The 17017-nt window shown below is 47.9% G+C and overlaps 1 protein-coding gene across 16 annotated transcripts in view; it reads left to right on the top strand.

Moving 5' to 3' along the window:
• Window positions 1–316: 316 nt before the first annotated feature.
• Window positions 317–17017, top strand: part of MTSS1 (MTSS I-BAR domain containing 1) — a 117502-nt gene continuing 100801 nt past the window's right edge. For all 16 annotated transcript variants that reach the window (XM_032182136.1, XM_032182126.1, XM_032182132.1 and 13 more), the window contains exons 1-2: window positions 317–890; window positions 14776–14837. In XM_032182136.1, coding sequence (XP_032038027.1) covers window positions 819–890; window positions 14776–14837 — 134 coding nt within the window. In that variant the 5' untranslated portion in view covers window positions 317–818. The remainder of the gene's footprint in view (window positions 891–14775; window positions 14838–17017) is intronic.

The following is a 17017-nucleotide window of genomic DNA, read 5'->3' as shown; positions in this document are numbered from 1 at the left end:
GCTGCATTTCCAGCCGCTTGCGTCTCTGCTGACCCATCCCACCTGCCATTTTCCAAGCGGGTGGGCAGCGCTTTGAACGTTTTTCCCCCCAAACACCCCAAGTTTGGGCAATTACAACACATGGCAGCAAGAAAACCCTTCCCTCCTCAGGTCCAGCAGCGGGCGGCGGCGGGACGCGAACCCGCGACCTACCGAGCACTGGGGCCGAGCCGCGGCGCTGCTGAGGCGGCGGGGCGGGGAGGGGACGAGGAGGAGGAGAAAAAAAAAAAAAAAAAAAAAAAAAGAGGAGGAGGAGGAGGAGGAGGGAGCGGTGGGTCTGCTCCCGGAGCAGCCAGGCAGCGGCTCTGCTGCAGCCTGCTCCCTTCGCTCTTCCAGATCCCTCGCCCCGCGCCATCTCCTCTCCCCTTTTTTCCTCCCCCCTCTCTCTCTCTCTCTCCAAATCTATTTATTTTTTTTTTATTTTATTTTTTCTGTGTTTTTTCCTCCGGCCGGCGATGGATGGCGGCGCTGCCCGGCTGCGGGAGCTCGGCGCCGCCTGGGCTGGCGGCCCCCGGGTGCTGCTCGGCGGGGCTGGGAGCTGCGCCTAGGCGGGGGGCACCGCCGCTTCGGGGGGGGTTTACCTTTTTTCCCCCGGTTTTAAATGCTTAGAGGCGCGGGTATTTAGCACTCGGGGTGTTTATTTTTTAAATCTATTTCCCCCCCTCGCCGCCCGCAGCTGTGTTTGGCGGGTGAGGTGGGAGAAGGAGGCAGGCTCGCTGCTTTCCGCAGCCTGCTGAGGGGGGGTCGCGGCGCTTCGTGCCTCCTCCCGGGCGAGGAAAATGGAGGCTGTGATCGAGAAGGAATGTAGCGCGCTCGGAGGGCTCTTCCAGACCATCATCAGCGACATGAAGGTGAGAGGCGGCGGGGAAGAAGGGGGCAGGTGCTGGGGAACCCCCCCCAAGCCTGGGCACGGCGCCCAGGGAAGCTCACGGCAGCGGGGGGGGGGACCTGCCCCACTGAGGGGGCTTTTGCAGGACCCCCCCTTCAGCTTGCTGGGACGTGCAGGCTGTTACCTTGCAGCCTGAAGAGCTTTTTTCCAACCCTGTGAAATCGAGAAAACGATAATATGTCTATTTTCCCCCCATTTTCCCCTCCTCCGCCTTTTATTTTTCGTGATTTGGGGTGGACGCGGAGGAGCCGCGCGGTGCCGTGGGGTGGGGTCGCCTCAGGTTTGGGGGGGCTGCGAGGTTCAAAACCTCCCCGGCCTGGGGAGATTGCTCAGGAGTTGAACGTGCGCCTGGGTTAGGATGGGTGCCGGGGCGGTATTTTGGCTCTCCGAGGGGGTATTTGGGGCTTCGTGTGTGTGCACGCAAAGGTCTCGGCTTCCCAGGTGGCTCCTCTCCTCCGCCAGCCACCAGAAAGCTCTGCGCAGCCCCACGCCAGCGGCTCCGAAAACACCCTCGGCATCCCCGCAGGGTTCATTTTGGATGAGCGGACGCCTCCCACCCTTGGCTTGTGGCAACAAACAGCCCCAAAGCCCTCCTGCGTCGTGCCACCCGTGCCCTCCCCGCAGCCGGAGTACTGCAGAATACTGCAGTGTGCCCCCGGACAAGGGCGGCTCGGCTCCCTCCAGACGCCGTGGCCTGGAGATGTGTAGGGCGATGGGGCGGCCGTGGTGGTTTAGGGGCAGCGGGGACAGCGTGTCCCCAGCCTGGGTATTGGGGTGGGAGCGAGGGATCGGCCCCCAAGGAGCCGTGCAGGGAGGGCTGCGGGAGAAGCGATGCTGAAGGAGGACGGGAGCTGCTCCTCCAGGGAGCCTGGGCGCAGGTGGACGGCGCCTGGCGTGGTTTTGGGGTGGAGATGCCGCTTGCACGAGAAGTTATTTTTTTGGCAGGGGGTTTCACGCGAGCAGATCGTGGGGAGATGCTCGATGGGATGTGGGGAGGAGGGGGCGTGCGTGCGGGTAGCTGTCAAGACAATGCTGCAGTCCTCGCGGCCGCGCTCCTCGTGCTGCCAGCCCCCTTCAATTTTGAAGAACAATTGCACCTTAAAACAAACCCAAAACACCCACCCCGGACAGGATACGATCCCAAACCCTGGGATCGTTTGCAGGGAGCATGCAGGAGCTTTCCATGCCCCATAAAGTGTCATTCGGGGACCCAGCTTGAGGGTGTTCACTCCTGGCTCCTTCCCACCAGCGATCCCTTGCTCTTCAGCACGCTGACTTATTTATTTATTTCCTCACACACTGGTGCTTGCCTGGGAACGCCGCTCCTCAGGAGCGTGTTGACATGAGCGTATGGAGATGGGCACAGGTGTGGATTTTTTTTTTTTTTTATTTTAATCCTCCGTAGCAGTGGAACCTGTTTTGTGATCCGGAGGTTACTGCGGTGTGGGGGGGGAGGTTTGGGAAAAATCACACCAGATCCTTAGTGGCGTGGTGGATGTTTAGGGTTTAAAAAAAAAAAAAAAAAAGTGCTTGCTATTTAGCACGAGTGGAACAAGTAATTTTTCACCTGAGCTTCAATTTAGGGCAGCTGATGAGACGCAGGAGGGTTCTTTGTGATTTGTGCACAAAGGATTGTGACGATTTCTGGGGGGGGGGAGGAAGAAAAAAGTAGCTATTTTTCTATTTTTGACAGCTAACCTGAACCTTTCAGCTAATCATACCTTCGGTAGTAGAGTGCAAATTAGCAATTGAAGTGCTGCTTCACGTAGTCAGGTCTGTGTGGGCAGGCTTCTGGCAGGATCTTGGAGGCTTCGTGTGGGGGTCTGCCCACACAGCCCCGTGCCCTACCTGTGCCTGCCTCACCTGGCAGGCGGAGATCGAGGCCCCGAATGCCCTGCAGTGCTGAGGGATCTGCTGCAGCATCCGCCTTTTTTTTACCTGAATAATTTGCAGGTTCTTCTTAAATCATATTGCTCTGCCTTCAGCTTAGCTGTGAAGGCAGGAGGGTTGATTGACGAGACCCTGAAATTGCTCTGAATTTTGTCTGTGGCTTCAGATCGGTGCTGCAGTTAAGGTGATGAGGATACAGACAGATTTTGGTCTTCATGTGCTAATAGCAAACGAGGTCAGGTGGACCCGTGGTTAACTTGGAGCTCTCCTTGATGTCAGCAAGGTTACAGGAAGAGGAATGGCAATCCTGAGCGATGGGATTGCGTGGTTCTGGTTGGCTCAACTCTGAAACTTAATGAGGGCTACGTATGCAAACGGGACTGGTGTGTCCCAGGGTTTGGTGGCAGGGTTATCTCCTGGTGCCTGAGGATGAACCTCTTTCCATGGCTTCTCCAGAAGCCCTGAATTTTTCTCCCATCTTCTACCAAAAATAGCTTGGTGATTAATACTCAACCAAAAAAGCTCCAAAAAAAAAAAAAAAAAAAAGAAAGTGTAAAGCTGTGTGATTCAGAGAAACGAGGTTACCGAGTTAAACATAAGAATGGATTAGGAAAAATCCCATTTAGGCAGCATTTTAATGCATTTATGGTAACTTTGGTGACCTGATAAGGGAAATCCATGTTTCCTACGCAAAATGAGGGTCATGTTTGTCGAGTAGCTTGGAAGTGTATGTCGTGACAGAGCTGGTTGTGGAAAATCCATGACGGGAATTGTACTTGGCCACCATGCTCTAGAATTGGGCATTTGATGCTTGAGGGTTTCAAGATGAGATTAAAGAATCGTAAAGCCTGGAAAGCCCATCCCATCCTTATGGTTTTGTGCATGGCCACAGCCCCGATGCTTCCTGTGATGGCAGCGTTAAGCATGTGGCGCTTAGGATTTGTTATATTCTTATGTGTAAATCTCTTTCCAAAGTGCTAGAAGTTTATAAAAGAGAAAATAAAGCCTGTATGGCCCCTCGGAGGGGTACTGGCGTGTGCTGTGTTCAAAACGCCGAGTGTGCAGGTACGAGGGGGGCTTTGACCTCTTGGCGAACAAAATCAGAAAGTTCCCAGAGGAAGAGTGAAATTTGAGAAAAAAAATAGATTATTTTTCCAAGTGTGTGTGCTTTATTTGTAGACTTTTAACTGAAATCTCAATCAAACCAACATTTTGCTTTGGGTGGCTGCTTTAATCCTGCAAAGGAGGTGAGCTCCCTGGGATGAGGAGGCAGCGGTGCCTTTGCCTTCAGCCATGCAAAGCTCCTGGCCTTGCTTTGCATCCGAGAAGGGAGCGAGCATATGGGCACGAGAAATATTTCAGTTTTTGCAGCCTCTTATCTCCCGTGGGGATGTGGCTGCTGAGAAGCAGTGTTTTAATCTCCCTTTTTGCGGAAGACGGAGCCGGGGGTGGTCGCAGCAAGGCTTAGGAGCCATTTGGTAAGTCGGGCACGGCTCGCCTGTGAGGGCTGGCCTCGTGCTGGTCACACCGGTGGTATAAAGTGAGTCAAAATCAATAAATAAACGCTTCCTGGAGCAGATAGAAACGTCGAGGCTGTTCCTATGACAAGTACAGCTGCAGGTCCTCCGTGTCCGCGTTAATCTGAGTCTGCCTGCGTGTGTCGGGGAAGCTGGGCAGAGCTGTTTTCCCCTGACCAGCAGCGATACCACAGCTCTCCTGCAGCTGGGCTTTATCTGCAGCCCGGCATCTCTGTGGGGATGAGGAATGCTCAGTTCAGTGACTTTAAGGTCTCGTTTCAGCCCAGCTGTTGAGGATGGTAACACTTGTGAGGAGAAAAGCTGAACGTGCAGGTGAAGGCTGGGACCACCATGCGTGCTGGGTGGCACTGGGATGTCCTGATCTAATCCAAACCCAGAAAATCGATGTTTATCCCCTCCCAAAAAAGCATGAAATGAGTTCGCTTCCCCCCCTACGCAGATTCAGCTTTTCTTCTGCATTTTCTTGCCCTCGAAGGCTGGCGCAAACCCCTTTAGGTGTGTTTGCGCTCAGCCAGCCTTACTGATTGCTTCCCCTTGCTGCCTCCCAACAACCTGCCTGCCCAAACATTTGGTTCGCTTAGGCTGGAATTCCTCGCCCTGACGGAGCAGCTGCAGCATTTATTATTTTTAGGGCCACATCCTTGATCCAGGCCCGCCTGTACGAGCGCTGACAATTCCTACAACCGCTGCACATTTGCTGTGGAAATGCATCCAAGGCTGGCTCGTTCTGGGGCACACCGAGGGCGAGGAGTTTTGCTTAAAGCCTTTTAAAAGGACTGCTTTCAGGCCTGGTGGCATGCCAAGGGCTGCACAAGGAGGCTCGCCGCCGTGGAAGCGTGGAAGGAGCTGCGCAGCGCTGCATGGAGCACGATCGACTCAACAAACGTTGGAGGACGAGAGGTCTGTGCAGTGTCAGAGCGAGTGCTGGGTAATGCCGAGCTGAAGGTGATCGTCAGGAGGCTTTGCTGCTGCTTTCCTCAGTTCTGAGTGTGTGTGGTACATATTTTTTCCAAGATACAGAAGTTGCTGCAGCTGATGGAGGATTCTTGTGTACCTCTTGTGCCCATCAGCCTGTTTTCAGCTCGTGAAAAACACATTTTGGGTTCATGGCCTGCCCAGAGACAGCGTGGCCTTAACGAAGGGCAGAAAGCACTTGGTGGCTGAGAGCAGGACAGGAACAGTGGCTGAAGAGGTGTTTGCTCTGCTTCAGAGGACGGAGAGGTTTGACTCAGTGCCACAAAGAGGCTGCTACAGAAATGCATTTGCCTCTTCAAGTGTTTGTTTTCCAGCTCAAAACGACGCCTGCCGTGGTGCTGCCCCGTGGCCTGGTATCTCTGCTGCCCTTTAAGGATGTTAATTGACGTCTTCCTGCTGGGCTGTGAGATAGCCCGAATGCCGAGGTGTTGGGAAGGGCTGGAGACAAAATGTCTGGTGGCCTCGTGGTTAAGACCATAGCAGCTTTCATCTTCAAAGCACCGGGGAAGCGTGTGACTTAGCTCCCAAGAATGGCTCCCATTTTACAGAAAGGCGAGCTATGGCTGCAGGTTCAGTCACTTCTACTCCTTTCCCCTAGGACAAGAAGGGATCGGGTACCTGGGTACCTGTGGATCACCGAGTTAATGAGGGGATGGTTTTTAAGCTGCCAGTGTAATGCATGCTGCTGTATCCACCCACAGCCCACGTCACTTTCTTGCTGCTGCTTAAGACGTGTTGCTCTTCCCCGTGTGATAACCCGATGTTTTGAGGCAGTGGAGATGCTGTCTGCAAACGAATGATCAGCTGGCAACACAAGTGTGTTAAACTCCTTTTTGTAACTGAAATTAGGGGGTGTCTCTGCTTCTGACGGGAGCACCTTAAACATAGGGTGGTGGATCACCAAGAATTCGGCTGTCTGGCAAGGCAGTGCACGAGCTCTGTATTTTTTGCTCTTCTAGTCAACCAACCTCGGTGCTGTGTGGGTCATTTTAATTCTAGGATGCTGCCTGGTGTACGCACAGCGGTGAATAAATCACCTCGGATGTCTTTAAAAGCACACAAGTAAGAATGAACTTGGGAATGCTGATTTTGTTGGCGTGTACAATGCTATTGATAACCATGTAGCTGGTTCATGGTATGGAAAGGTTCAGATTCTTTCGTTCTCGTTTTTGTCTTCCACATAAACTGCTACCACACTTCTTATGCAAGAATGAGATTTTTTTTTTACCAGGTATCCTAGGTTTGTGCTTTGTAGTTTCACAGCAGCCCTTTGTGTAATGGTGTAAAACTTTGCGGTAAGGTGCCTCTCGTTGAAATCGTCCATGATCAAACCAAAATAACTTGGAGTTTGGAAGAGATTATTTCTTTTCTCACGAGTGAAATGAAGAGCAAGGAGCTGGGGACAAGCACGGTGGCACTTCATGAACTTTGACTCAACCTCGGCAGTAAGACACTAAAACCTGGCTGCCACCTCTTCCCTGGTGTGTTACTTCTGTGGTCGGTTCAGATGCGTGGCAGCATCTTGGTGCCAAAGTACTGATGTTTCTTGGGTCCTGGAGATTGTTTTGAATGCCCCTGCGATGGAGATTGTGCAAAGACCAAGCAGTGAACACCCAAACCAGGGTGTCTCCTGCTCCTGCGGATGCCTTGGGAAGAAGTGATGAAACCTCAGTGGTGGTGGTGCCAGCACAGGGCTGTTGGCTCTGCTTCGAGACTGTCCCGTATGGGCATTAGCTTGAATGAGTGCCTCTTGATATTTTAATTATCCTAGTTTTGATCTGGCTGAAATATTGTGGGTTTAGAAAATAGCTGCCGAGTATGCACGGTGGCCGCTTAATGAGTCGGCGGATGAAAGGCGGTATTGATGAGTCTCCGAGGAGAAATCTGCTATTCAGGCTTGCAAACTTGTTTAGACCTGCAGGGAAGAACGTGGAACTAAATGCTTCCTCGGGAGGACTACTTAATGTCCAGCTTTTTTAATGCAGCATGGGATAAAAGGTTCCCCAGAAGCTGTGGCTAAGTTGTTTCGTGGTTTTTGTTTTTTTTTTTTTTTTTTTCCCCTCTTATGAATAACTTCCTGTGTTTATAGAGAGGGGCAGACTCTATGTTTATGCATGATATATTTTCTCACAGTACAACTTTTTTGTTTGCTAATTACCCAATCTAGCTTGGACTTAAACCATGATGAGTTGGAGTTGTGTTTCTTTGTCTTAAGTGCTGTGAACCTGGGCTGCAGATGGCAGAGGTTAGATGTGGTTCTTATCGACCTTATTGGCTTTGTTAAAATGCAAGTTAAAGGTTTTAGAGCTCTAACAGCAGAATCGTACCTGATTTGTGGCCCCTTTTAAATGGTTACTGAGCTCTGCTGAATACCTATGTTCTCACTAAGTGTGTGTTTCATTATTCACGGAGCTGGTCATCCTTTTGAGTTCTTCGAATGGTTTTGGGAATGCAGAAATTGCTGATGGTCCTGTGCTTCTTCCCAGGGGGGTGAATATCCTCTCTTGCGGTTTCCTGATTGGATTCGTCTCGATTTTATCAAAACACTGTACCATTGCCCGTCTCCTAGAGTAGCTTGTTCTCTGTGTCCCAATTCTCTGTTTAGACTGCAAAACAAACAGTCTTGAAAACACGAGTGCTGCCGTGATGTGTAGAAGAAATATCCAGTAGGTAGTTTTTTTAATAGCGTACGAGGCTTCTTCAGTAGTGTTTTGCTGCATAATTTGCAGTGTTGTGATAACATATATCACCTTGTGAAAGCAAAGCTTGGCATGTGTATTTATACCGTGCACGCTGCGGGAAACTCATTTCCAACCCCCTGCCCGTTCCCTCAACACGTAGCAGAAATAATGGAAATGGGTGTATAGATACAAGACTTTGATTTTAATTATCCCTGCTTTTAGTTCCTGGAGGGTAGTTACAGGGTAAATGACATCTTAATCTGATCTTTGACGTGCTTTTGCTTTCACTTGCAGGTACAAACTCTGTGTTTGTACCTGCATCCTCTTCCAGTCAGTGATTTGCATGTTTGGTTCTTGTGAAAGGCTTTTTGTTGTATGAAATCAGTACTGGGGCTTGGTTGGCTCACTTCTGCTTTTGAATTTCAGGTATATCTAAAATGGGGTAAATGAAACCAAAGTAATCATGGAAGAGGTAGTGTGTCCACCTCTTCATCTTCATCTGCATCTTCATAAAGAGTGAGATCTCTCCCACTAATAAAATTCATGGTTCAGTCTGTTGGAAGACTGATGCTATTCTGGGGAATGGATGGAAAAAGAGGCAGCTTAGAAAGCTTCATGAATTGCTTATTTTTCAACCTAAAAAGAGGAAAAGCCTACAAGCAGATTTATTTATTTATTTATTCATCTATTTTTCAGATGATGAACAGACATTAGGAACTTCATGTCAGGTGACATTCAGTCTCACCTCACCCGTGTCTTGCAAGAGATTTTGGGATGTAGGCAGTGTTATCCACGAGCCAGGTTTGACCAAACGTGTGGGTTGTGCTCAGAGATGTGTGAGCGTTGGGCAGTGCTTTGTAACTCCTGCAGTTGTGATCGGCCAAGCGCCCTTTTCCCCAGTTGACTGCTGATTTTTTTCGGAAGAGAGGAAGAGCTTCCAGTGCCAGATGCTGGCTGGGTGGGGAAATTGATTGTCAGCCGCTGCATCTTCCCATGTGCTGAGACATCTGTGGCCGGAACCCCTTTTTTCAGGCTGTCAATTGTTTTCCTGTCCCCTTCCCCTCCACTTCTTCCTGTTTTTTTTCTCTTGAAGGCCCCCTGGAAAAATGATAGCCTCTACGTGCAGACCATACTGACTTACACGGGCCATTTTTTTTGAGTGTCTAACATCTGTGAGTTTGGTGTCTAGCACAGTGAAGTCTCTTTGCTCCTTGTAGGTAGTGCAGTGCGTACCACAGAAAGGAAACATCCATAATAATCTTTCAGATTCTGATATCAGATGAAACTTTATCTACACATTTATGTTTTTAGGCATCATTTACTTAGAGGTTGGGAGGACACGCGTAGTAGCAAAGTTCCAGTTTTGTTCCAGAGGTAGGTGTGAGCCATTCGGATGTGTTACTAGGGTGTGAAACTGGGTAATAGCGCTGTGTATTTGGGACTCAGCTTCTCAGCTGGTCAGAGCTGAATGCTGACACTGAGGTGGAGAAGTCCAGCTCCTGTAGCTAGCTGGAGTCCTGCCTTTTTTTCCTTCCTATTGAAGTCTGCTGATAGTCAGTCGGTGCCTTTCTGGAGGGCACACAGCTCTTGTTTGATAACCTGTGAGATAAAACCAGGGCACTGCCCGCCAGGTCCCTTTTCTCTCCTACCTCTTTAGCTGGAACAGCTAAAATTAGATTCTCAATTTGCTTTACTGTAGAGCAGCTCTGCCTTTTTCCCCGTGCCCTGAAAGTTTAGATGGGTTGGTGCTGTGAACAAGATACCGAACTGTTTCTGCTGCCTTTGTAGTTGCATCCCAGCAAGGGCTGATAATTTGGCTGAAAAGCCTTGGTGATAAATGAAAGCTGTGAAAAGAACACAGACAAGTTTTTTTTTTGAAAGATGGGGTGCGTCTTGCCTCCGGGATTCAGGGTGCCTGGGAGTAAATTATTAAAGGAAGTAAGTGTCTTTTCACTTAATGGAAAAAAAAAAAGCAGAAGAATTGTAACTCCTTAGGAGGAGGAGTGACAGAACAGTTTTTAACTGTCAAGACTGCTGGTACTCAAGTTGTAATCTTAAATAAATACAACAAACTGGGTTCCTGTTCTTGCCATTAGGTGTAATCGATAGCAATTTCAGTAAAATTGGATCCTTTGCTGCAAGTCTTTTCTTTATTTATTGAGAAATCCCTGAGCTTCTCTTTTGGGTTTCTTCTACCACAGGATTGCTGGCCTGAAAGGAAGGGAGAAAATCCAAAGTGCTAGGGACAGGATCATGAAGTCATTTGGGTTGGAAGGATCTGTCTTTAAAGACAGATCATCTCTGCCCTTCCCTCGTGTGGTGTGTTGACCTTGGCCAGCTGCTGGATGTTCCCTCGCTCCTCTCATTCCACAGGGCAGGATGCAGCAGTAAGAAGAAAATGCTCATGGGTGGAGTCTACGAAGGAAAATGTTTTGCCCATGACGGTAGTTGGTAGGCATACTCAGCTTGGAAGGTGACCTTTATCACCAACTAAAATAGATATAAATGGCGAGAAAGAGGGAAAAATGAGAACACCTTCCACCCACCTACCCCAACAGCCCCTTCAGGAGCACCCTGCTCCTGTGGGGGCTCTGCGGGGCTGCCTGTGGGCCTGGAGCCCCTCCTGCCCTCCTCCTCCTGGGGCCTGGGCCCTCTGCTGCTTCTCCCTCGCCCTGGGCCTCCTCCTTGGCCTGTGCCCGCTCTGCCCTTTCAGAAATCTGTTTTCCCTGAATCTGTTTTTTCTGTTTGCCACCAGCTTGGTGCTGGGCTCTGCCCTTCCATGGGGCCTTTGGAGCCACCACAGAGGCCCTGCAGCCCCTGGCCAGCACCGGGGCACAGACACCCGTGGTCTTCCAGCACTCTCCAGGCACGATGCTCATGTCCATGATCTTTTTTTGGGTGAAGTTTCACTGAATGAAGGTGGTGCCACCTCTCCTGCCCAGTGGCAGGCAGGGAACGAGCAGCAAGCCAGCGCACATACAGGCTGAGGACCTGTCCCCAGGAGCCACAGCCACATCTGCCCAGACTCTAATGGGTCTGGGTGTTCTTGTCCAGCACTTGCAGGTGCTTTCCTCCTTCAGCCTGGTGCCTCTCACTGCTAATTATGGTATTTGTCCCTGAGGGAAAGCTCTTCAGTGTCCTAATTGTGGGCTGGTGAAGGAGGTGACAGGCATGAGACACCATTTTGTTTTTCAGCCCGGAGGCAGAAAGGCGATGCCCTGTCTGTTTTCGGTGTAAATCAGCTGGAGCGTGGCTGGGCACTGGCATCAGGTGACTAATGGCTTGTAAAGCAGCTCATTAAGCTCGAAGGTGTGATAATGGCATCTTCTGAGCCACAGCCTCAATCGGGAGCTGAAGGTAGGGACTGTGGTGGGACTGGGGGCCTTCATGCCTTGGGAACAAGTGTTTCGTAGGGAGACATCTGAGGAAGAAATAACAATTAGGCCCAAATTTCCTCTGCGGAAATAACCCCCAGATTAAGCCATTAATGATCTTCGAGAAGACCACTTAAACAAAGCCAGGTTGTAACAGATTCCTGTTTTACTCTGTGAGGAGCTAAAGAGAGGATTTGTGACCCAGATGCCACCGCTCTTCTGCGAGTTTCTCTGAGCAGGACTGAGAGGTGAAGGCAGCCTGCTGCTCGTACAGATAATGCAGAGACCTGACATTTTAAAGGGGGGAAAACGGATTTCCTTTAGTGGCTGTTTGCAGTTGGAAATTGCAGAAGGAGCTATGGGAAATGCAGCATTTAAAAATACTTTATTACTCTTCCAAAAATGACTTTACATTACAAAAGGACTTCTTAGACAAAGACAGCGAATTCTTCCTACTGTTTCTTTGTGTTTAAATTAAGACAGTACTGCAAGTTGAATTAGGTTTTATGGCTGTTTTGGTGTGTGGTTTCCACCACCGCTATATTTCTCCTGTTGACCGCTTTGATGAAAGGCAGAGCAGTTATTCCAAATGTTACATCAGCGAGGATATGAGAGAGGGGCTGCCTTGCTTGAGGTGGCACGTGAAGAGATCACGGGGAAGGAGCTGCTCCTGGGGTGCTGGGGACCTGCAGTGTTTTTCCCAGAAATAGTTGAGCTCTTGTGCTGTCTTCTTGGTTGGCCCCCAAGCATCACTCAGTGACCTCCTTGCTTCCCAGGTGCTGCAGCTGGGGTAAAACCCCTGGTAATGGGATCTGTGAAGTGGCAGGTGTCAACCACTTCTGCTTCAGGTGTAGGGATCGAGGGTTTTTGGTTTCAGCAAGGATACGATGCTGGAAGTGCTTTTTGGAGAAGCTCACAGGAACAGAAAGATTTGTGTGCAAGGCTTGAGTTGTGTGTTACTGCGAGAGAGCTGAACCTGCTGACTCACCTTCAGAAGGGGAAGGCAAACAGCAATTTCTGCTGGGACACAGATCAAATGAACCACTCATTTTTTTTCTGTTCCAAATGACATCAGGTGCTTTGGGGCTAGTACAGGAGTGCCCAGGTGAAAAGATTGCAGTGATATATATATATATATATATATATATATATATATATATATTTAATCAGACCAATTTGGGAAACAATATATGGAGGTGGGTTGTTACAGCTTATGTAAGTAGGATTGGCTTAAAATAAAAAAAAAATAATAATTAAAAAAAAAAAAGTAGTCGTGGAAATGCGTGTAACTAGTCTGAGTTTGCTTTCTTTGTGGCCAGCCTGGTGAAGAAAAAAAACAAAACAAAAAAATGTATTCTTTTTGAGTTATGCTTTGAAGGCACCGTCTGCTTTGGTGTCCTCCATTTGTCGACTTGCATTTTGCTCAGGAATCCAGTAAAGCCTTGGGCCCTGCTGTTAATTGTCGGGCTTTCAAGGCTCCTGGCACATGCATGCATAATGCATACACACCACGCGGGCAAGAGGGGAGATGCAGTTCAGTGTAGGGGATTTCAGTAAGACTAATAGGTTTAAGGGAATGGCTTTTTTTTCCCCCTTATCCCTTCAAATAATCAGTGGGTTTCTTTCATTTTTAAATGTGACTATTTTTGCATGGCACAAAGCACTTTATATTCCAGGCTTTGCCAACCTGATAACGGGTCTCTTCTTTTGCCTTCTCCCTTTCCCACTGGCTCCATGGCGTGTAGGTTATCATGAGGTTTTATGACCACCTGGCTTACACTGCTGAAAGAGAACCAAGAAAGAAACAGTGAACCTGCACTGAAGGCTGTTTAGTAGTGGTTGGTACCCCAGTCAGTGGCCTTGGGTCTGTTGTGGCCCTGCCCAAGTCCTCTGCAGAGCTCAGCTTTGTGGGTGATACACACACAACATCTGTGCAAAGCCATTTTTCAAAATATGATTGATAGAGAAGATTGAATATGGAATTTGTGACCAACAGGCCAAAGCCAGAATTGAAAGGGAGCCTTTGGTTTGAACCCAAAGCCTTGCTGTGGTGCGTGGATGTCTGAGAGCTGCCTTGCCAGGGTGCACCGAGGAGCCTGAATCAGGTTGTCAGCTTTTGGGGAAGGGGTTGCCTTCACCCCAAACAGGACAATATGCATCCTCTCGTGGTAAGAGTGAGAGAAGGATTTTATTTTACTCGAAAAGCAGACCGCTTTATCAGGGTGGATTGAGTTTGCCACAAGCAACTGCACTTGCTTGCAACCTCTTCCAGTCAGAGCCATGGTAATGTTAGCCTTGAGGAGCTGCCTTATCTGGGTTTTATTGTGTCGTTGCTCTGGTAACAGCAAGTCTTAAACCTTTATTAAAGGAAGCATGGATATTTTTATTTTACTCTCTAGGCTCCAATCAAAGGGAAATGTTGAGGTTTCTTTCTACCACCGTTTTTGCTGTCAGCAGAAAATTTGCACTTGTTCTGCAGAGAGCAAGTTAACCTTGTTTTGGTCTAAAAAGGATGGTATTTTACCATAAAAGCTTACTTTAAAACAAACAAAAACTATGGGAAAACAGACATCAGAACTCATAAGAACACTTTGTGTCTATAAATGAATACGTGAACTCCTAACGCAATTTCTAAAAGTGGGGGAGAAGTTCACAGGAAACTAAATTTAATTTAAGAGGAATTAAACCTTCTTAAAAACTTTGCATATGCTCAATGCCACGCTACTTTAGCAGCGTCAGTTCAGAAATGAGCTCCAAGGTCATTCGGGACCATTTCAGAAGGAAGTTGTGCAGCTGTTGGGAAAGTTTGTCGTCTTACACTGCTCTGCCTTTTCTGTGACCGATCGCTGTATTACCATGAGATGATTTGAGGTGGTCTCTCGGGTGGCTCAGACCTTTGTTAGAAAAATAAAAGCCCTTATTATAAGAGAATGGGAACCTGGAAGTTGCATGGAGACTCCATATGTAGAAAAGAACAACTGGAATTCTGCCCTTGGTTTTGGGAGATTCCCTTTATGTGTTACTGCAGCATCCTAACACCCCGCTTCTAATAGGTTTTTGCTGTTTCCATCTGAAGTAAGAAGTTTCTTAGTTCTTCAGGTGAAATCCCTCTTCCTCTCCAGTGTTTTTGCTTGGGGAATCTGTAAAGCCTCCTCAGAAGACCTGTTTCATTTGGAGTCAGAACCAGTTGAAGTCCCGTATGTTGGGAATGGTGTTTAAGAACGAGAGTCACCTTACTGGGAAAATACGTTTTGGTGTCACTGAATTAGGATTTAATAAAGTCTTAGTTACTGCTTTACTTCTAGTTTCATTTGAACATTAAAACTGCAGTATCAAAACCAGAATGCTCAAAATATTCATTATTGTATCTTTCTTTTTTTTTCTTGCAGGGAAGTTACCCGGTGTGGGAAGATTTTATAAATAAAGCTGGGAAATTGCAGTCTCAGCTTCGGTAAGTCTTGTGTTGCACAGTCAAGATCGCCTACAATTACTTGCGTGTGCATACGTTAAAATTCAATGCAGCTTCTGCCGGGATAATTTTCTAAGCATGTTCTAGTAAATTTGTGCAGCTTTCATAGTCAGCACCCATGTACGTAATTGTCACACACGACTGCTGTTCTGATGTTATTTCAGGCAAATTCATAATCTATCACCAGTGGTACAAAACAAATGTAAAACAAGCTAAATTTCATGGCTTCTGGTGGAAAATTAGATAATGTATTGTTTAGTGAGATTTAGGATTAGACATATGTTGTCATTGTTATTAGTGTAGAATACAGCTGGTTTGTATTAGGGGAAGGCTCAACAAGTTAGAGACTTTGGTAGTCTTAACAGCGCTTTCTTCTGCTTTAAAAACCAAGGGAATTCCTGTTCTGAACTGTTCCTCAGTGGTTATTAAAACTTACTTTATTGGGGGTATACTTTGCAAATGTCATTCTGGATTACCTTCTGCAGATTTCTGTTAATAAGTACCACATGTGCTGCACTCGGACCAATTCTGTTATCTCCAGAACTCGTTCACTTGTAAAGTCTGTTTCTGCTCATATGAATCCAAACTCCATTTCTTCCCAAACCGCAATCTCCTCTGTGCTCCCCAGAGCATCAGCGCTTTCCCACAGCAGCAGCGGTAATAGATAGGGTTATTGGCAGTGTGTTTTGTGGTTCTGCACTGTGTTGTGAACCGTTTCTGAAGAAGCTGGTGTTTAGGCTCATCTAAGGGGCTGGCATATATTGTTCTGCCATGCCATGTCTAAAATAAAACACTTGCATGTGGTTTTTCCTTTTCCAGCAATCACATTGCAGTAGGGGAATGTGGAAGAAGAGAAATGGAGAATTTCCCTAGCTGTTTGTGCTCTTTAAATACAAGCCTTCAGAGCAGGCAGGAGAAATAGTTGGATTTCAGTCCTGTGGCATTGTGTTCAGCGTAGCGCGTCCCTAGCTAAAGCAACATGCAAGCAGGCGGCTACAGGAAGATGCAAGCAGGCAGCTTGAGCCTGCTTTGAGGATTTGCTGTTCATTTCTAGCAGATGAGAGCCTTTTGCCTCTCGTTCATGCCTGTGCGCTCAGATAAAGGAGAGCAGATGTCATCTGAGCTTGAGCTGGGTCTTCATGGATCTGGTTACTGGAGAAATGGAACTTTGTTATTAGCAATATAATTAATAATTAACAACACAGTACACGGATAACAGAATGACCTGCAAGTTTGGAAGACTAAGGACACAAACACACTGCTAAGGAAAATCCCAGAAAAGATTATCTTGTTCCAGGGCTAAATATTACTAGCTTGCTGGAAACCTGTCAGGTATTTCTGCCTTCCATTTTATCTCCTGGGCATGTGAAGAGTCCTTATGCATTTGTTTGACGGCCTCTTGTTTGGGATCAAATCTTTTGTGCTGTCAATGGGCTGTTTACCATGCTGTCAGTTAAGTACTTTTGTATTTTGAGCATATTTGGAGAGAGACTTGCATAAAATCTTAAAATCTGCCCCAGTTCTGGAGTTCTTTTTGGCTGAGGATCAGCTTTCTTGCAGGTCTCCCGTGTTGTCTGGTGTTTTTTGTTTTGTTTTTGAGAGTAGCAAGGAGTTCTTGAAGTGGACAGTCCTCCTCCAGGATTTTGTTTGGAGAGGCTGACCCGTAGAGTAAGGAGAAGAAATCAGAGTTACCGATACAAAAGGTGGGCAGAAATAGCACCCCGAGGTAGCTGGGGTGAGGGCACAGTCCTACTTCACCTGTAGAGTTCTGGCCCAGTTTCATTTAAATTAGGTCGACCAGACTAGAAAGCATCAGAAACCTGCTCCTGACCTGAGGTGCCTGGCGCTCTAAAAACTTATGTAGAACAAACACAGCTGGAAAAGTGGAGCTCACGTTTGCCATCGCCATCCACTTGAACAGGCAGGTGGTCTGTGTGTGCTTTCATACTGAGAGGGAGTTGGGGTTAGTGGAGAGGTCCCATCCCTTTCAGGAAGGGACCTGTGCCCTGTTTGCTCTTCCAGGAGTGCTGGATCAGGAAAATAAACTTCTTTTTGAAGGGGAGAACCCCCTGCCTTGCTGCTTTCCCATTTACCCAAGAACTCCCAAACAGTCTGGTTTCTAAGAGGTTGCTATTTTCTGTTTCAAGGGATGCTCACGCTCC

Source organism: Aythya fuligula, chromosome 2 (genome assembly GCF_009819795.1).
Source record: "Aythya fuligula isolate bAytFul2 chromosome 2, bAytFul2.pri, whole genome shotgun sequence".
Classification (NCBI taxonomy): Eukaryota; Metazoa; Chordata; class Aves; order Anseriformes; family Anatidae; genus Aythya; species Aythya fuligula.
This window is presented reverse-complemented; position numbering and strand designations above follow the sequence as displayed.